General features: G+C 34.6%; 1 protein-coding gene across 3 annotated transcripts in view; it reads right to left on the bottom strand.

The window, feature by feature from the left end:
- Window positions 1–2,455: 2,455 nt before the first annotated feature.
- GLRA3 (glycine receptor alpha 3) overlaps window positions 2,456–21,225 on the bottom strand; it is an 85,886-nt gene continuing 67,116 nt past the window's right edge. The window contains exons 7-10 of one of the 3 annotated variants that reach the window (XM_088056919.1): window positions 18,173–18,387; window positions 16,488–16,634; window positions 11,455–11,574; window positions 2,456–7,709 (exon numbers count right to left, since the gene is read on the bottom strand). In XM_088056919.1, the coding sequence (XP_087913045.1) occupies window positions 7,437–7,709; window positions 11,455–11,574; window positions 16,488–16,634; window positions 18,173–18,387 (755 nt within the window). In that variant the 3' untranslated portion in view covers window positions 2,456–7,436. The remainder of the gene's footprint in view (window positions 7,710–11,454; window positions 11,575–16,487; window positions 16,635–18,172; window positions 18,388–21,225) is intronic. The other 2 variants (XM_088056920.1, XM_088056921.1) reach the window with 2 other exon arrangements.

Genomic DNA, 21,225 nt, shown 5'->3' with positions numbered 1-21,225 from the left:
TCTGTTACAAGGCACACTCACCCACACAGCGAAGTTCTTCCTCATATCCAGGTGGAAAAGCAGCTGTATCATGTACTTTTAAAAACAACTTTTTAATGTCTCCGGTACCTACGAAACTTGCCTAACGAGAATAACGAAACACATCCAAAGTAACACTGAGAAGTTTTCAAGTCAGGTCAGCATGTTATTTGGCTTGTTAAGAGAGGAAATAAAACATAAGTAGGGTTGAGGCTAACTCAATACCTCAGCAGATGTTTTTAATACAGATTACTTTAATGGGGGCTAATATTACAAGAAATGTATTTTCAGCCTTGTGAAGGAAAGTGCAAAGCCCTTCACCTGAGGAGCAACAACCCCCTGCAGAAGTGTATGCAGGGGATGAGCAGCTGGACAGCGGTGTCCAGAACCTGGGGTCCTGTGTGCCTCGGGCTGAGCAGGAGCCGGAAACGAGCCCCTGTGACAAGGACTGCTAATGTTAGGCTTGGATGCCATCAGAGTGCTGCCAGCAGCTTGAGGGAGGTGATGGCTCCCTTCTGCTCAGCACTGGCACAGCCACACCTGCACTACAGCATCCAGCTCTGGGGGATTTCATCAACTCCTGTGAAAATCTCTGTGAAGCATGCAAAGATGTAAAGATGATGGAGCCAGGCTCTTCTAAAAGGTGCTCGGTGGCAAGATTGGAGGCAGTGGGCACCAATCAAAACACAGGACATTCCCTCTGAATATCAGGAAACACTTTTTACTCTGAGAGGGACTGGGCACTGGCACAGGTTACCTGCAAAGGCTGTGGAGTCATCATCCTTGGGGATTTTCAAAAGATATCTGAACGTGGCCCTGGGCAACTGGCTGTAAGTAGGGGGTTTATACAAGAGGACTTCCATAGGCCCCTTTCAACCTCAGCCAATGTGAGACTTTGTAACTCTGTGAAATAAATGTTTAAATATTTCATTTCTGCTAATGAGAAAAATATCATATATAAAATATATACTTGTTGATTAAATTTTTGGGAATATTAATACATTTTTGAGAAAGTATGATTCATTTCCAAAAGGAAAATTGCTCTGTAATTCTAGGTCTGTGATTTTTGAGGATTGTTGTTCCAGGTTTTAAATTCACAAGCTTGTGTCTTATTCTGAGGAAAAAAAAAAAATGTTCTCAGATCCTGATAGTACAAAATAAAATCCACTGTATGGATTATGTGAAATTAAATATTTTAAAATGATTTGCAACAGCTAGGTATTTTTAAAATTAATAGGTCACTATATATGCAATCATGAAAAGAGGATATTTGATATCTGTTTTTCCAGAACATTGTGTTGAAAGGGCCACATAGTTTATGCCATAACTCACATATTGATCTCTTTAAGATGTTATTTCTTTTTCTTGTGATTCTTGGGTCACATTATTACTTTTTGTTTAATTGCTTGTTGCACACCCGGTACAGTGCATTTTCAGTTTTCATGCTCTGGGAACTGCGTACCACATCATGATAACATTTTGCTACTTGCAGTAATTTCATGACATTGCTGCTTGTGAATATATCTGAATAAAGACAGAGGTACCAGCTGTGCTTCGCTTTAGGGAAGACAAGATGCTATAGATCTGCTGGAGCAACAGCTGTCACAAATAGCAAAGATCTGAGCAGATCTGTGGGCTCTGTGAAGGCTCACTCCAGATTTTTGCTAAGGTTTCTTTGGTGTTCTTTTTTCATTTGACTGTTCCTTTGAGAAATTTCCATTTTATAAAGCTCCAAGCTACAGGTTTGCAGAACTGAATTACTTGCAATCAGTAATGGAAACACTCCTTTTATGAGTATGTCAAAGTTGCTGTTTTGTGTCCCATCAATATGATAAGCAAATTGAGAGGCATGAACTGATGTTGCCCTTTGTCACATGTGGGCAGGGAGTGACAAACAGCTGTGTTGTCCCCTAAAGACGTGGCTGTTACTGACTGTGCTCTTTATAAGAGTATTAACACTGCTGTACTCAGATTAGAAGAACTCACTGCTCTCAAATGACTTCTTATCTGCTAACTTCAAGTTTTCTATCAAGGAATACATAGGAGGGGCTCAGAGATCTATAAAATTTTCATAAGGCTATTTTGCTGCAAGTGAAACTCTTTGCCTTTTTGATATTAAATTCAGCAGGACTATTTTGGAGTGGCTGTACTTATTTCAATAGGCATTTATCAGGATAACTTTCTCTGAGTTTTCAGAACAAGGCTGTTTTTTCAGAGCTAGAGCCCATATAACAATCAAAGGCACTCTACTCCTCTCTCTTGCTTTCACTCCTGAAATACTTAATGGTAGTGCATTGTAACTACTGCTGAGGGTTTCATCCTTTTATGCCAGTGTGGTTTTCTGTCCCTCTTTTGACTTTAAATTCATTACCAAAAAATATAAAAATTATTTCACAGTTTCTGAAAAAAGATAAGTTTATTTTTTTTGAACAAAATATCTACAATGACATGGGTGACACCATAAATTTCACATTTTTAACACTTCTGACTGCAGAGAATGTCAGTTTAAGTGCAATATGATACTGTAATACAATAAAAAGGAATCTAATCAAATCCATGCACAACACATTTATAGATTTTTTGCCAAAAAAGGAAGTACTTTGAGATGAAATTGCTGTCAGAGAGAACTCACAGGAGAATATTTTGAAAACTCACAGACAAGTTATTAATACACTATCATATCAAGTTTTATTTTTTCTCTCTGTAGCCTTAAAAAAGCCAGGATCACTAACACACAAAATACCATATATTATGTTAAACCTTTATGTCAAAAGCTTATGGCACAATTTCATTTATACAGCTCACAATTCCACATTCATGGAACATCAGTAGCTACTTTAGTCCATTTCATCTGTTAATATCACTCTGATGTACATTAAAATACAAATGTAAGAAATGTTTCTTGCATATTTCACAAAGATGAAAGTGAAGAAGTTCAGTAATATTTGAGAATGTCAAGAAGACTGGATGAGCCAACACTTTTTCTGGCAATAATCCACTGCTTCTAGCAATCTAACCTGCTTCCACAAGCCTTCCAAACTGATAGTACTTCAGTAATTACTGTAGGTTATTGTTGCCTGAAGACACCTTTTCTGTAACCACTCCAAAACAGAACACCCATTTTATTACTAACAAGTAGTCTGGTTTGAGATATATGTTTTTCTTCTTAGTTGTCTCAAAAAGGAAAAAAGCTGTGAAATCTGGTATTGTACTCACCTAAATAACCACATGATTGTGCAGTAAGATGTGGAAAGTTATTTTACTACCTCACAGGGGTACTGTATGTATTTCTAGCTCATTCAGCAGTTTCACATTTTAAAGCCAAACTCTATTCTGTTGGATTAGATTAATTTCTATGATAGCTCAGAGAGCAGAAGTTGCACAAAAAGTGTATCTTGCAACCAATCATGTCAGCTTGGGCTGGGAATTGTATAGATTCATTTCCTTCTACTATAAAATTATTGCTGAAAATAATACTTTTACTTTTCTAAGGTTAAGGAAGACTTTTTATCTTTCCCTACTGTTAAAAAATATAAGTACACATTCTATCTTTTGTATTATATTCTATGTTTATCTACATTATCAGTCTACAGTTCTGTAAGGGATTATACACAGTGGAAGCAATACCTCACTCCTTAAATGTAAAGTGCAAATTTAATCACCTAAATATTTCTGTCTAGTGAGTAAACAGAATAATCTCTCATACATCACAAATGAATCTTTATAAAGCAGATTTTGGAATGAACTATAAGAAAAGGAATCCAAAGAAAACTAATGTATGATTGAGATGAAAAATAATTAAATCTTAAGTAAATTCTCTGTTCTTTCTGAATTATAATAACCTTTTTAAATAATACTACTTGCTGTAAAAAGTCTTTGAAAGTAAAATCTACTTTATTTTGTTGTTAAAATAGATGAATTCTAAGTAATAAAATACTAATGTTCCTTATTCCCTTTCATCTTCACATTGTTTTGCAGCATTATAGAGAAAGAAGCCATCCCTCTAACTATGCAAGCTTATTGTGTTGGTATTTGGATCTAGTTTTAAAAATAAAATGCATTTAGCTGTTTGGAAATTAATTTGGAGTTTGGTACAGTAATAGCTGAGCATTTCTACTGCACCTCTAAGGGGCTTTTCTGCTCCTCTCTCAAGGTACTGAAGTTTTTTGCCTTATGAGGGGTGACATGGATTCAGCCATTCACTCATGTAAGAGGTTCCAGGCTCTGCTTTGGGCTTTCTCTCTCCCTGTGGCCCCTGCTCTGCTGTGCACAGCCCAGACTTTTCCTCCCGTACCTTCCTCCTGTTCCACTTCTCTTTCCACCATGAAAGGATGGTGTGGAAGTCAATCTGCATAGGTAGAAACTACTGTCACAAAACAATATAAATTTTGCAGCAGATGATATAAATTGTTTCCTCTTGTAGTTACTGCTTCCACCTGAGCAAGTGTACCTAAGGAGACAGGGTAGGGTTGGAAAAAATACTAAGGGTGCCTAATCCCTTTTTTCCCCTTTATGGTGACTGTGTCAGCTCCTCAGTAGCTCTGTTACTGCGGTATTCCTCCAGATCCTACAGTGCCTCCCTCTGTTCTCATTGTGTTACAATGTTCTTCTAAGTGCCAGTATTTAATTTTTGAAGTATAGGGCTGGTCCACAGAAATCACATGAGATCAGTACAGGGTCTGTGTTGAGTGATGACTTGGGACAAAGCTGCATTATCCTGTCACACAGGCATTGTGCTTATGAGAAGCCTTCTTGTGTGGCTTTGCCAAGGACTTGCTCTCTGCAGAGGCCAGCTTCAGTGATAATGAAGTGAGGTAGCTATTACTTCTGCTAATGGATGGGGCTTTTTTTATATGTAGGAGGAACCCTGCTAGATACCATTTGCCTCAAGCATTATTTCCTTGATGATTTTTTTTCCTGCATTTCCACTGCCTCTTTGATGGGAGTACAACATAAACAGTGAAGTCTGGTAAATACTGCAGGGTACCTTTCAATTCTTGCAACTCAACATAATTTCCTGCTGCTTCATTATACAGTTGCAAAAAAAAGAAAATCATCTCTTACAGTAATCTTAGCTGATGTCAGTGGCTGTTGATTCCAGCTTTGCACAGAGGGCTGGCATGTCTGCTGGCAGTTTTGGACTATTTCCCTCGTCAGTGGTGAATAGCAGGCATTTGTGCCTTGAAGTTTCTTACCATCTTAAATGACATTTCTCTCTTTCTCTACCATGTGACTTTTTACAAAGTAATTTAGGAATAATCTAAATTAAACTTAAATTTAAAGTAATTATTTCCTTTTGAAAAACACACAGTTAGTCGACTACAGAGGCTTCTGTTACCTTGCTAAATGTTATGGTTCCCTTAAAAAAAGTCTACAAAACCATCAGCTCCAGAGAGACCTTGGTTCCATCGTATCAAAATAGAATCAGCTGCCAAATGTTTTGTGCATTTGAAAACAGCCCTTAAACAAAACCCAGTTGATTTTGCTGATAACAGAAACATGTTAACATAACTTTTTCATACAATAAAATTAACCCTAATTTGAGAGAGATGAATGTCAGCCATAAATTTGTGATACGCCCTCACACCTTCAAAAGTGAATGAGATTTTTTTGGAACATGCACATAAAGAAATAAAAAAGATAAAAGAAGCAGACACAAGATCAGAAAAAAAAAAAATCAAAAAAAGTGAATTGGATTAATTTTAGATTATAAATGAAGCAAAACTATTAAAGAATAATAGTTTTGAAATAAAGGTGGGTTATACATGTTCTTCCTGACACAACTTAAGAAAATGTAAGAGCTGCTATTATAGAATCTCTTTAACTAATCCTGGGAGGAAAAGAATAACAAACAAAACCCAAGGTTGCTATGTTACAATCCCCACCGCAGAGTTACATTGCTTCTGTTACTTCATATGCAGGGTGCCTTTGGCAGTGCACCAGATGTTTGCCTCCAGCCAATTCTGTTTTTGTACACATATTCTGGTCATCAACAAAGCACAGATTTTAAATGTACTCAAAATAAAAATATTTTGTAATGAGAATCAGCCTCACCTACTGGACTTAGAGTATCTAATAATTCTAAATGTTATATTCCACATCATAGCATGTTTTTGCTTTGCCAATGGATTGACAGAAGTAAATACTCTTGCCTAGACACGGTGCCATAAATGTGATGTATGGTGTTACAATTAAAAGAAGCAACTAATATGGCTTATTTAAACCTTGACAGGGAAGATTTTTCTAGACATTTTAATAGTTGTTCTCCTATTTATTAATGTGAAATCCAGTTAATGTAAAAGACCATCCAGGTCTTTTTTTATATTTTAGAAGAGCTGCAAGGTTTTCCAAAGTTGTGAAGAGCTTCTTAACCAGTATCTAAGACATATTAACAAACTTCAAAGAATGAGTCAGAAAATTTGACACATTCATAAATTAAACTTCCTGTCATTATGTAATATATAGGAGATGAATGTGCATAAACATAACTGTATTCATCCTCCAAATGCTTCTGTGAAGCAGTTGACTCTTTGCTTTTAGTTTTGGTCCAAGATCTCTGCAATGAATCAAAATGAAGCATTGCAAAATTTTGATGTAATTTATGTATTTCACAAGCTGTATGAGTTTTATGAATTGAGAAAAAAAACCACTTAAAAATATAAAAAAGATTAAAGAATATGCTTCAATTATGAAAGTGTAAGTAATTAAAAGGAACAAATCCTTCCAGGAATCAATACTTTACAAATTTTAGTATATTTCTCATATGAGATGTAGACTGTTAGACTGTATACCTTGTGCTGTCCGAGATTATTTCAACATACACCTTCCAGGGGAACAGTAATATGAGGTACATTGAATAAATTACATGACTTAAATACGTTACGTATGTTAAATTATAAAACCACCAGTACTGTCCTTAAGAATAGATCAAGTCCTTTAAACTGTTTCCTCCAATCAGTAATTTGTCATTATATTGTAAAATTAAAATAAAACTTACAAACACTAATCTATTCTGTAACACTGTGGGATTCACCTAGATTATTCTGGAAACATTTTTAAAATTAAAAATACACCATAATTAAAAAAAAATAAGGACCATCAAAGAATACTGTACAGTTATACCACTATGTAACAGTATGTATAAATACTTGGCAGTAAAGCTTCAGTAGAGAGTGATTTTCAATGAAAAAGTTGTAAATATTTAGTCTGACAAGGAGAGTTTGCAATAGCAGATGTATCTTCTCTGGGTGTCATTCTTTCATCCCAGTGTAGCTGGTCATTTTAGGCCGTGCAGGATCCTCTTTCTCCCCATCATTGCTTTCAACTCTTCCAATCACTTTTCTGATGTGCATTTCTAACGAAAAACCTCCTGTTGAGGGTGACAGCCAGATCTTTATGTACTGCAAGCCTAAATCTTGTTATTGGTGAATGTCCTCATGCCTGATGATTTTGTAGATTACCCAGTAAAAAATGTTGAAAATCAGAAAGGCTAACGGGAAACAAGCTCTGGATATTGTGTCTATCTTCTTGGCCCGGTCAATGAACACCTTTCTCATCTCATCAGGGCTTTTTGGTACAGCTTGAACAGGATTATTTGGCCCCTTTTGTGTTATTCCGTCTTTTGCTTGCACACATGGGCCCACTCCGTATGCTGTAATGCTAAACTGACTATCACGTGTATCATCATCCTGCTGGAAAAAAAAAAAGAAAGAAAAAGAGAAAGACATTTGTTTGTTTTTTTTTTAAAGTATTATTGACAGAAATCTTACCTGCTGCTAAATAGCAGTTGCACCATTACCTCATTGACTTCTTGAATCCACACCTTAACTTGTTGAAATTTCATCCCTATCAGAATCTGCCAAAAATATTGCTGGATTGCTAACAAGAACAGAATTTTTCTATTTGTTTATAGATTCTGTAATCTATTTAGAGAAATGAGAAAACCTACTAAACTAGTGGTAATAGGGAAAAGAACTTCTGCTTTGGTTTAAGTTTCCTCATTCACAGTAAATATGTGCAGTCTTCAAACGGACAAATTTCACACTGGTCTTTTAGAAAACAGCTATTAAGTCTGTACATTGCCTTACAACCCAGGATCTTGGCCTCTAGAGATACTCTTCATAAAATCACTAATGATATGCACATTCATTATCTTAGTGAGAATTCTGCCTATTTGGCTTCTGTATATTTAATTAATCTGAACTGTATGCCTAATTTCTGCTGTTCCCTGTGAATGCGTCAGATAAAGAGAACAGCAAGCAAAGTGTCTTAGTTTAAAATAAAGGAAATGGAAGCTAAAGGCCAGATTTTGTTTCTGACTCACTCTTCTGTCAGTTCAGGGGAAAACTGGCAAAGACATTCAGGACTAGGGAACTATAAAAGAAAGCGATTCTTAATCACATGGCACGGAAACAGTAGATGTTCTGAAGATACACATATTTTCATAGCATACAATTTAAAAATGTAGTTTGTGACTGGAGACATCCATTTTATTTTAACTAGGTATCCTTAAGTAATAAAAAAGGCACATATGCAGACAAATAAATGATACATAATCAGTGAAGTCAGGGCTAAATTTAGTTCTGAAATATATTCCAGTGTACTCCTTCTTTACATAGATTACTCAAAAATAATTATGCGACTTTGATGGCATTCACCATTTTCTCAATACTAATTTTAATTCAGGAATGTCAATTTTTCATGTCTAATTTAGTCTAGTTGCTTTAGGATTTTACATTTTTATGTAATATAGAATTTATTACATTAATTCTTAACTAAGTATTTTGAGAAGTGATTTTCATAAGTATTACAAAATAGTTGAGCAGCTGCCAAAAATAGTTGAGCAGCTGCCAATATTTCTTTTGTAGGAGAAGTTTTGATATTTTAAAGCTCTTCTTAGCTTAAATTAAAATAAAAGTCTAAAAAATATTTATTTGCCAAAGCAAGTTTCAAAGTAATTACAGTTTCAATTCAGTAGCTAGAAGCATTTTTTGTTTTATTTTATACAAATACAATTTCTCAATGAGCACAACTTAAATCCAAAGTTCAAAATTTTTAATTTTGAAAATGTCTGTAACGTTTAGAAAATCTGAAAACACTTTTCAATGAAGAATTAATTCTTTGAAAAATATTTAAAGCTTCTGTCACATAATTGCTAATTACTTTGTTTTAAAAAAAAACCACGGGTTTTATTATCAATATAAGTTGACTATGTTAGCTACAAAAGAATGCAGATGAATTTCCTAATTTGTAGTGAACTATTTGGCCATCAGCATGACCATCCAGCAGAGCTGTAGATGTCACCCAAGTGAAACACATCTTCATATATGTAAATTGAGTAAACATAGAGACTGATAAAGTTCACTGAAACTACTATATATAAAATCTGTATTAGAATTTCCCTTTTAGAAATAAAAATAAAGAAAAATTAACATAAAAGAATAGGAGGAGGAAAAATCACTGACTGACTTTACTATGGAAATGAAAAACAGAAATACAAAATGATAGGATCATTATTTGATGACGTGATAAAACAGAAATTTAATTACTGCAATAGTGTTCCTCTCCTGTCAGACAAGAATGGGAAATAACATCTTTAATGTAGTTGCATTCTAGAATAGCTGTAGTCATGCACCATATAATAGAAATATTAAGTTAGAAATGCATGTACTGTGAGAATTTACTATTAGCTTGCTATTTAAACATCTTCATATGTACATTTCAGGATTTTGTCTTTTTATGCTCCTCCAGAAAATAATGCTGATGACTGCACAGGCAGAGAAAGATAATAAAAGGATTCTTTGGAGTAGCAGATTTCAGTTCTGTATGTTTTCAGGATCACACAGTATATACTAAGACTTTCTTGTCACTGTTTTAGGTTTACCTGAGTGGAATGATACCCCTAGAAGGTTTTAAAGGTCAGGTCTCTCCTTATTTTTGCACTTGCAGACCTCCTGTATTTCACCTGCAAGCAGACTGCTTGGAAATGCTCTCTGTTGTTGAACTGATGCTAAGCTCCTTGCAGGAGCCCAGCATTTCTGCCCAGTGTCTGTTGGATGGTGTCTCCACAAGGGTAGGCAGGATGGTGGATCCAGCCAAGTGACTCCCAAGTGCCAGGGCTGGTGGATATGCAGGAAAGGACACCTTCTGCAGCATACCAAGAACTGCCAGAATTCTTTTCAGGAGCAGCAACTTGAATTTTCAAACCGTGGTTCTGCAAGTTTTCCAGCAGATTCACAAAGCAGAAAAATCACTAGGTTGGCCTCAGATTCATATCTGAGGGTGCTTGTGCACAGCAGGAAAGATGGTTACTGTTATTATCTGTGCTAGCTCTGAGTGCTTTTTTGAAGGTATTTATGTCAGTGATATCCCTTTTCTTTTTTTTCTATTGATTGACTTGTCTGAAGTCCCTCTTTTTGATCAGAAATATGTCTCAGAATACATGTGTCTGAGTCTACAAATGCAGAAAGCATCTGAAGGACAATACCTTGTATCACTCAGTTGAGAGCCTTTACAGTGAATCTCCCTGAAAAAGTCCTGCATATTGGCTGAACTAATAGAATTATTCTTTTAAGTGATAATGAAGCTTTTGTTTCTTTTGTGTCCTTTTTAGTGTATCATCACTAAAGAAAAGAAAACTATTTGCTATAGATTTTTGATAAAACTTTGAAAATCTTTTTATGAATGAACTTTAGTAAGAGTTTGATTTAAATGCATTTTTTACCCATTCAGCTTTAGAATTAACAACTTGAAAGTTGTTCTGCATGCAGTTACATTTAAATATTTTATAATTTCTATTAAAATTACTGTAATTAAGGAATGGAAAAAACTTAGATAAGAAGTTTTATTTGGAAAGTTAGAATTCTTTTGTGGTCTAAAGGAAATAATTTCAATTCACTTACTTCTGTATCAGTGTTGTTCTACAAAATACTTAGCTGGAAATGAATAGAAAACTGAGTTTTGTGATCTTGTGACTATGGTGTTTTCTGTTGGTGTGCTTATTCATACATTTATTTTGAGAAATAAAATGTATATAAAGGCTGAAAATAACTCTAGTCATTTGATTGTAAGGTGTCATAATGACTTGAATATTTATCTGAAGCCTTGACTTTGGTAATTTGAACACTATCTTTTTTACTGCTCAGTTTTGAGAAGGGAAGTGGTATTGATTGTTTTCCACTACAAGCAGTGTAAAATTTTAGTATTAATGTTCTAATGTTCTAATGTTCTAATGTTCTAATCCAGATTTAAACAGACCAAAATGGATTATGAAATTAACAAGACAGTACCTTTACTAACATTTCACGTCATCACATACAGGTAGCAATGAAGGTGTATGAAGTTCACATGGGAAGATGTTGTAGACAAAGGGACAGGGCCTCTGTTAATGGTTGGATATCACATTATGACAAATGGGACATCTTCTTCATAGTTTACCCTTAAATTTGTACTGTAGACTTGAGGCAAAGTCCCGTCTATACGTCCTGCACATCTCAAGCCATTGCTATGCTGTAATGATTCACTGATTTCATTTCCATCAAGAACTCCCTCAAAATACTTTCATCAAAACGGATGGTTGACCAAAAAGAAAACAAAAGAAAAAAGGCGTGATTACCATTAAAGACAATCTAGTGTGCATGTCTATTTTCCTCTCTAAAGATAGGGCGATCTTTAGATTTGGAAAATAGAACTAATAGACTGAATATTCCCAAAACCTAAATACATTAACAACTAACCTAAAATCAAATTGTTATTGTTCAGTATATGTACAGAGTTAATATTTTTCCCATAGAATGTAAATGCAACTAAGAAAAAACAATGATCAAGGTGTGTTTCAGTATCCCTGTATGATTTCTGCCATTTTTTTCCTTTTGTCTTTTAGGAAGGAAATGAATAATTAGCATTCATTCTGGGGGAATGGCATCATAATATTTCTGAATAGTTTTTTTTCTGGCCAGGTTTCTTTTTTGTCAAAGAACTGTAGCTCATACACTAAGCATCAAATGAGATCTCAAACCAGGAGCCAAAATTCCTCTGTTCTCAGGATTCATTATGCCATGTGTGTAATAATAAAGACATTATACCCTTTTTAAAAAATCTCCTATATCTACTGTGATGCTTATTGGAAAACACCATTGAGTAGGTTGCACATTATGTTGCAACAACAGCTTTCATTTATAAATGAATTAATAACACAATCCCAGACACTACAGAATTTTTGCTAGTTCTGTACAAACTGGATAGGGCCTCTGAAAAGAAATTTGCCTCTAAGTAATTTGGAATCACTGAGTGAAGTCCATACTTACAGTCATAAAAATGGTGGCCAGAGGGTGCAGTTGTACCTAAGAATTGCCTTTGATGCTGCTGCTATTGTTGTCTGGGAAAGGAGGCCACAAATTAACCAGATGGTGTGAAAAAAAGGCAGTGACTGTAAGTGGAAAAGCATAAGGAAAATGGAAAGGATAGAACTCTGGATGTCAAAATGTCTTGTTGCAGTTCTGTACATAACTGTAACTTGTATAACTATGGAATTTACTGCAGGGGTCTTATCTGAGTTCAAATGTGCTTCTTAAGAGAGAGATTCCAGTTTCTCTGTGTTTTCAGAAGGACATACCCATAGTTTTAATTAATTTAAAAAATCCAAACTGTGAAACCTGAAAATTTGTTTGAGGATTTATTTAGAAATAAAATTTAATTCAATGATTCGAACAAAGCATCTGAAAAATACAGAAGAATCAATAAGTATGACATTTAGCCAGAAATAATCAGCTTTGCATTAGATGGAAAGCCAATGTCTCTGCAGGGTGTTTCTCTGGAAAAAGACACAGAAGATATGGAAGATCACTGTTGTGATATGGGTCAGTAAAATGATGTTGTTTAAAAGGCAAATGGTAAATTGGTTGGGATAAACAACTGTATTAATTGCATCACTTGATCATTTAGCTGCTTTCAACTGTATAGGTTTCATGTTGTTCGTGTTGCAAACATAGTTTTGAGGAATTATATGGACTTATTAGGAGAATTTCCAGGGAAGGTGGATGAGAAAAAAAAAACCAAAACAAAAACACCAAAACCCAAAGCAAACCAAAACCAAAAACTGTATCTACTGGGAATGTTTATAGAAAAGACTGAATAGAAATATGCAAATGGTGGCATGAAGGAATGAAGTAGTCTGGTTTCTCTGTCCTTTCTAGACAAGCCATGACAGGCCAAAAAATGCATTAGTAAAAAAAACCTTTTTTAAACAATTGGAATAGATTTCAGGGGAGCTTGTTGATTTATTTTTTTTTTTTTTTTTGGCTGGAATAAATTAGGAATGAATGATCTTAAGTCAGGAAAATGGATTCACTTACCTCCCAAAGACACTGAAATCCAATCATAGGACTATTTCTTTGGTTACTTGGTAAAAATAAATATTTCTTGCAACAAGCATATATTTTTAATTACAAACAAAACAGACTTTGGAAATTCTTCAGCTTCCCTACACATATTTGAAATGAAACATTTCCAAACTGATATATTTTTGCACTTTTGCAACATGTCAAGTCACTAGAGGATTTGCTGTACCCTAATGCCAGTTGCAAAAAAATCTGTATTCAACAATTAGAATTCACCTAGAGAAAAACCCGATCAAAGTAAAATGTTCCAAGATGGTAAGCATACAGAAGGAAAAATTCTAATAAATTATCCTAGCTGCTTTATTTCTTTAATAGTTTTGGATGTAAATACTGAATAGAATATTGTTTTTCTCTTTGCCAAGGAAGATTTAATGTTCAAGGAAGCCTCTGAAGTTTATTTAAAATGTAGCCTTTTTACGTAACTTCTTTTCACCTCTTGACTTTATGGTCAAATGAACATTTTTTAATATATGGTAGTTTTCAAAGTCAGTACAATCTAATCCTTGAGAGCCAGTGGCTGCTTGACCTAGTCCAAAGAAATAACAAACATACAAAATTTATAATCATGAGCTACAGTAACTGACTTTAAAAAACACAAAAGAAGAAGGAAAATCAGGTTACTTTGAGTTATGATCCTAGGGCCTGCATTTCATGTTTTAAGTTGTGGTGAATAAATAATAAAATTTGTGGTAAGGAAGTTATTAGCTGCAATTTTTAATCTGTAAGACTTCATTTATTATTCGTATACCAGAGGGTTTAAGAAGTGATCCAAATTTCTTTTTGAGAGATAAAATCTCCATGCTCTTTCCTGTATACTTGTTGGGCAAGGAAAGGTTTCATAGAACATCGAGAAAGAAAGAAGCAATTAGTTGAGTTGTCTCTAGAGCTTGAGAAGATGCCTTCTCAGAGGTTAAATCTGTCCAGTAGCTCTAGGTCTACATGAAATTGGAGTGAGTTAAGAAACATTTCATTAAATTAATATTTTCTGAAAAATTACTATTTTTCTAAAATCATAATCTTGTATAGGGACAAAGCATTTTGTGCTAAATTTAGATGAGAATCTTGTCTCATGATGAAACATATAGGTACAGGGGGAAGGGAAAGCCCTATACCCTCAAATATATTTAATACCAACATCTGAAGCACGTTACGAAGAAAAGCATTGAAATGCATGTCTCCATCCTTCAGAATCAAAGTGAAGTACTTGGTACTTTATTGTACACTCTAAAGGCTCTAATTCTAATCCTGTAATTTTATGAGAATTTAGCAGGCAATCTACCTGAAGCTAAAGACTGTCTAATGAAGAATAAAATTAGAATAAGGACTTTTAAATGTGAATTCAAAAATACCATGATCCACAAAAACACTTAAGTAAATGCAGTTATTAATGCACAAACCTTTTTTCTTTAAAAGGTCTTCTCTTAGAAGTCCATTTATATAGTGGTTCCTCTCTCACATACCTCTAAGCTGAAATTGAATTGATTGTGATTGCTGAATGAATGTCTTTGGTGAATTTGAAGTCTTGCTAAGAGGGAGCTGAAAAGAGATTTGGTTTGATTCTGAGGAAGAAAGGTACTATATGCCAGTTCCTAATCCTGTGGTCATTTTAACTGACCTGCATTTAAGAAAGATATCACTTAAGTTGAATGTGGTAAATTTGCTTGTGATCCAGAACAACAATACATGGTGAGAAAGCTAAATGGATTAAAAGTATAGTGACACAATATATCACTTACCACAGCTGCTTGATACACAATTCACTTGTTGTGACTTACCTACCCCTGTACAGTAATTCACATCTGCCCCACCCCATTCTTCCCATTCCAAACCTTAGGACAGCTTTCAGAGAGCTGCCATATTCCAAGTTACAAAACTGCAGTTTTTTCTGCTACTGTCAGCAGGAAGAAAGAAGCACATTTTTCACAGGGTCAAACGTTGAATGCAGGTACTTGCAGTCTGAATCATCCTCTTGTCTACAGTTTGAGTTTCTCTGTGCCACTGAAGAAGTCTGGGACTCAACACATGGGGAAAGGCAAATGTATGAAAGCGTCATTTTCACCTGACTGTCTGGCCTGCCTTTAAACAGGGAGTCTTACTAATAGGGACTGCTTAGGTAGGCTTTACAGCAGTGCAGATTTTCAGTATCTTCTAAGAGGGAAACTTGTAAAATGTCTTCTGGTGATGTAGGTGGTAGACTAAGTCTTCAGGAATGAAATATGGCTGAACTGAATTGTGTTGCTTTGGTCAAACTTTCATCCACTAGTAATCCACAGATCCACAGGCTCTGCATGATATTGTTGGAGGGGTACTCATTTAATAAGCAGGCTGGAGAACTATTTACACTTTGTAATATCTGAAGTAGGAGTTACACGTTATAAGAGATTTTCTTTATTGCTTGATTTAACTACAGATTTCAGAATTCAAACTTGTAGCCTTAGCTGTTTGGCTTCGCACAAGGGTAGTGAGTTATTTTACTGGAAGTCTGTATAGCTCCAGCTCTTATAACCATTACTATAATTAAGTTTCTTGCTAATAATATGAACAACTAAAACAAAATTACAGGATGGAAGAAAAAACCCCAAACTTACCAGCCTTTTAAAGCAAAATGTTTGTTCTTTTACCAATAATGTTATTTGAATAAGTACTTTGAGTATTGCAAAAATATTTGCATGAAACACAGCTGTTAAGGCTTTGAATTGAGTATTAGAATGAAATTAGGAAACAACATTTGTTGGATATCAGTGTAGTAAAAACTGCCTCAAATACTAGTAACATTCATTCACTGAAGTATAATCTAACTCTTCCAACAGAGTGAAATTCATGCTTGTGCAGATGGCTCCCACATGGCCCATGCCTCATTTAAATCCCTCTTAATCCCTCTTTCGAGAATTTAAGTTGGATTTATGCAATTCATAGTCCTTGTAGTGACCCTCTGCCCATAGTGAATTTTATGCTGTGCTGCCATTTTATTTCTATTGCCACTTCAAGCTGCAGTATGTTTACCAAATGAACCCTGGATCCTGGCATAATTCAGTCAGACCCTTTAAAAGCTGTGAACACCATTACTTTTACCTTGCTCTTCTTCCTCTTGCGCCGGAACCGCAGAAGCTCTTTATGCTGCCTCGACACAAAGTTAACAGCTGCGTACTCCAGAAGTGCAGAAAATACAAAGAGCAGACACACCGCCATCCAGATGTCAATGGCTTTGACGTATGACACCTATGAGAGGAGACAGGAGAAGCCTGAGTATGCTAAAAGCACAGATGTGAAGTTTAGTATTTCATGGCAGGAGGAAGTGCATTAATACCTCCACATCCCAACAGTATTTTTATCGAACAAAACTTTGCATGACAGACAACAATAAGAACAACAATTCAATCCATGTTAAATTTTTGTTTAAAAAACATATTATTTTACAAAATGTGTTCAAATCATTAACAGTTCCTTACAGTATACTTTGTATTACATCACAAACCAAATAAACCTCAAAATACACATGCTCTTCCTTCATTTGTCTGACTGAGATCTGTGAATGGCACTGAGGATGCAAAAAGCAGCTTCTAGTGGGACCAGTGGGAATTCCTGAATTAAAATGGATGTGGAATAAAAATTTACAAGAAAGGAGATAGGTGGAGAGGCCTGATGTGTTCACTTTCTGCTAATATAGGCACAGTAAATTGAATGCATAGTTTCAAATTAATCCTGTCAATCTAACACAGTGAAATAACTAAAAATCAGATACAGATTAGAGCTCATTGCAATCCTGTATTGCCAAGTTCAGATGCAGGACATGATCTCAAGCAAGAAAGTAGTCTTTGCAGAGTTACAAGAGTTTTTCTATATAAGTAAACATAGCTAACTTCAGGCCTCAAAATGTGACAAAAATAATCTGCAGCTCTCTGTTAACCTCTTACATTGTTGCTTTTTTTGAGTTTTTAGAGCATTCAGTTTTATCTGTTGATGTTAACTTTGGATGCATCCAGTTCCATATATTTGGGACACAAAGCATGCTCAAATCTGCAAGGGCTATTTGTTTTACTTAACAAAAAAGTTAAATAGACAACCTAAAAATATAATGTTAAAACTAATACAGAATTGAACTTTGTGTATTTTTATTGTATACATTTTATCTCTATTAACTGCAATGGAACATGAAGATGGTCAAGGAATAAATGAAACAGAACACATTTAAAGCAATTACAACTCAGAAAATGGAATTAGTTAATATAGAAATAAACTTTAAGTGGTGTTCATTGTGTTGAGAATCATTTTTATGCAATTGTTTGGAGCTGTTAAGGTTTACGTTTTTCTACATTTTAATGTAAATGTGTAACTAGTGAGCTAATTAATAATTTAGGCAGTTTGGAGCAAGGAATATAATTGAGCATCTATGGTAAGAATCTATGGCCTTTAGAATTTCAGTCATATCCGCTAGCATGTAATCAGATACTGGAATGTGAGAAAGGATGAGCCAGTCAATTGTTAAGCAGGATTTATGCAACATGGAATAACATTGTTTTCACTATTTGTTAGGGTTTATGGAATTAACTAGACATGTGGCTGGCTATATAGTTGAGACAAAGGAGAAATAGAATATATTTGATTGGAGAATCAAAAATCCCCTAAATATTTCAAAATTATTTGTTTGATTTAGAAAATTATTGGATGCTAATAATTAAAACACATAAGGTTGGCTGAAAGTGTTTTTCACATAACATTATGATTAACATGGTACAAACAAAGGAAATTTAGCCTACCTTTGGAAGAGATGCTCGTGAACCTGAGCTTTGTGTTGTCATGGTCAGTACAGTTGTTATGCCTAAAGCCACTCTGGCTGGAGCTGCATCCATATTGATCCAAAAGGACACCCAGGAGAGAATCACGATCAAGAGGCTCGGGATGTACATCTGGATGAGATAGTAACCCATCTGCCTCTCAAGGTGAAACCGGACTTCAATACACGTAAACTTTCCTTTTTACAACAAAGAAGAAATATTCAAGAGAAATAGAATGCTTTTACTGTCAACATCTAGTGCACACTCCTGAAGAATGTACAATGTGTCAATTATATTTGTTCACTAGAAAAAGATTTATGTTTTCAATTCTCTACAGTGACTTGCAATAAAGACAGACCCAATTATAACAGGAGTATCTACTGGAAATGGGGAGAATATCTGAAAAATTAAGAATTTGATATGGTCCGAAATTTATATATTTTCTTATTAAAAAAACCCCACAATTCATTATAACAATAGGAAATTTACATTTCCTCTGTGAGATCACCCGTTTTTGAAACTTATGTTTTGGAAATACTTCTGTGCACAAGGAAAATGTTTGCTTCCCCATTGTATAATATCTCCTTTATATTTGGTTTAATTTTAAGCTTAATTTTATTTTTATTGAACTAAAAATTGGGGAAAAATAGTGGTATTAGTATGAGCATTACGTTATCAATAGGAGAATCTGCTAAATCTCTCGCTGTGTCCCCATTCAAACTGTTCCAGCTCATAAGAGAAACGATCAAGTTTCAAACACTGTTTGAAGACTGGAAAGACCAGAGATTAGGAAACTTTAGGAAGGTAATTAAATGATTTAGTTTTATCCAGATACTGAATATAAAGCAACTTCTACACACTTATTCAAACCAGAACAAAAACAACAACAAATCTATTAGTAGCTCATAAAAATGTAATAAACTCATATTTTTATATTAGCCAGATTATTGTGTGGTTGAATTTTTTTTCCACCCTTCAAGCTGTAGATTATTTCACAGATCTAGATTTTTTAATTTTGCCCAATGGCCATATAAGTCACACAGGAATGGTGCTAAAGGCAATGCTGTTACTGTAAATAGTGTATACATAAAAGAGTTTCTCACAACAACAATTACACATAACTCAGTTTTCTTCCTTATTTTGAGGAAAAAACATTTTATAATTCTAAATTTAAGAAGGAAGGCTATATCATTATATTTTCTTAAGTGGTATGAAGCTCTTTGGTTATGTTTTCAACTTATTTTTGAAAGATATTTTCCTAATCAATTTCCATTTGCCAAAATGTCATTTTATACGAATTTTTTCCACATTAATAGAGAGTTGATGCTTATCAGATTAAAAAAATTATGTAATGGATTTATAAGCCCATCATATACTAATGTATTTTGTTTTATATGTGTTAGGCATACAGAAATGAACTTCAGATAAAGTCAAAGAAATATTTTTATTCTAGGGATATTAAGTACTTCTGAACTTCATTATTTTCATAATAGTTCTTTTAACAGGCCACTAGATTTTCTATGATGTCATAATGAATGCAATTTTATGACAATTTTATTCTCCTGAGGCACTAAAAAAAAATTTAGAAAGACATTTGTTATGATGTTTAATTTTAAGGTTACATTTCGTATCTCAGGAGTTTTATATCTGCAAGTTCAATTATTAGTTTCATTCCTAATTGCCAGCATTTTCTGAATCCTATCTAAACTCCCGAAATCTGTGTCCCAGATCCTGCCTCAACCATCTGCTACCCCAGCTTCAAGACTGATTTCTACCTCAGTCACAGGATGAAATCCTGGTTTAAAAATGTGAATGGGAATTTTGGTGTTTACTTCAGGAAAGGCCAGGATATTACCCTATGCTTCTCTTCCATGGCCTTAAAAAGGATACCTATGCAATTTAGTCTTTCATTTAGCTGTTCACTACACCCCATATACCAGAAGTTCTGCCCTAACTGGCCTTTGTTGGAATCATATTCTTTAACTGGTTCTTACCCTGAAGATTTCTTTTTTTTGGTGACATTCATTCTGTTAATTCAGCAGCCTTGGACAGCATCAGTCTGTGTCTCATACATCACAGTAAATTGTGGTGGTAAGGAGTGACAGAAATGCATCAGCCCAATCTAGGTCTAAGCAAAGCCGTTTTATTTGGCACCATATCAGTAAGAATTGTTCAGCATGCAAAATTTTCTTCTTATAAGGTCTTATATTCTCCTTTCAAAACAAATTAGGAAGGAAAACTAAGGAGCATCAGACTGACTAATATATGCATACGCATATATGAAATGTCAATAAACATTAGCTACTGTTTGTAGGTTGTTTTTTTTTCCATCCAGAGAAATGTGGGATAAGAGATCTGAGTTTCTTTCCTGAGGACTTCAGTGGACTTGAACTATTACAGACCACTCAGCACAAAAATTCTGTGGTCCTAAACGGTGAACAGTAAATAATGTAGTAGCTCTGATATGGAATATTTTATATGGTTGCAAATTTGACAGATCTAATTGAACTAAGGTAGAAGAGAAGAATAGTTGTAAACAACAGAATCCTAAAAAAATTAAAGAGATTATAAATGAAAAAAGTGCAAATGGAATATATTGTAACCACGGAGAAAGGGATCAAAAAGCAGGCATAATCAAGAGGCCAGAACTAGGACTGAATGATGTGTCAGAAGAATTATACAAAAGTATGTTTTTGCTTGGTTTAGTATTTTTGTAAATATCATTGGCCAAGGAAAAAAAGCCTCAAAACCTGTAACACCAAATTGAAACAAACAAAAAATTGAAAAAGAGAAAAAGGAAAAAGAAAGTGGACGTGTCTCAAAGTAGAAAAATACCTTTGCTTAGCTTCACAACATGTGTGAATTAGAGTCCTGTCTTTGTCTTAGACCCAGAGACTTTATGGACTTGCCAGGCATACTTCCAGTGCTTCCTAGTCAAGACTACTGTGTTCCTCTCTTCCTGTACAGCTCTGACAAATTAATATATAGCAGCTCTGACAAATTAATATATAGCAGCTCCTCCAGAAGACTGGTGG

Source organism: Pseudopodoces humilis, chromosome 6 (genome assembly GCF_049639895.1).
Source record: "Pseudopodoces humilis isolate 2021_Gansu_Grassland_sample_001 chromosome 6, ASM4963989v1, whole genome shotgun sequence".
Lineage (NCBI taxonomy): Eukaryota > Metazoa > Chordata > Aves > Passeriformes > Paridae > Pseudopodoces > Pseudopodoces humilis.
The sequence above is the reverse complement of the archived record's forward strand: the minus strand, read 5'-3'. Positions and strand labels throughout refer to the sequence as shown.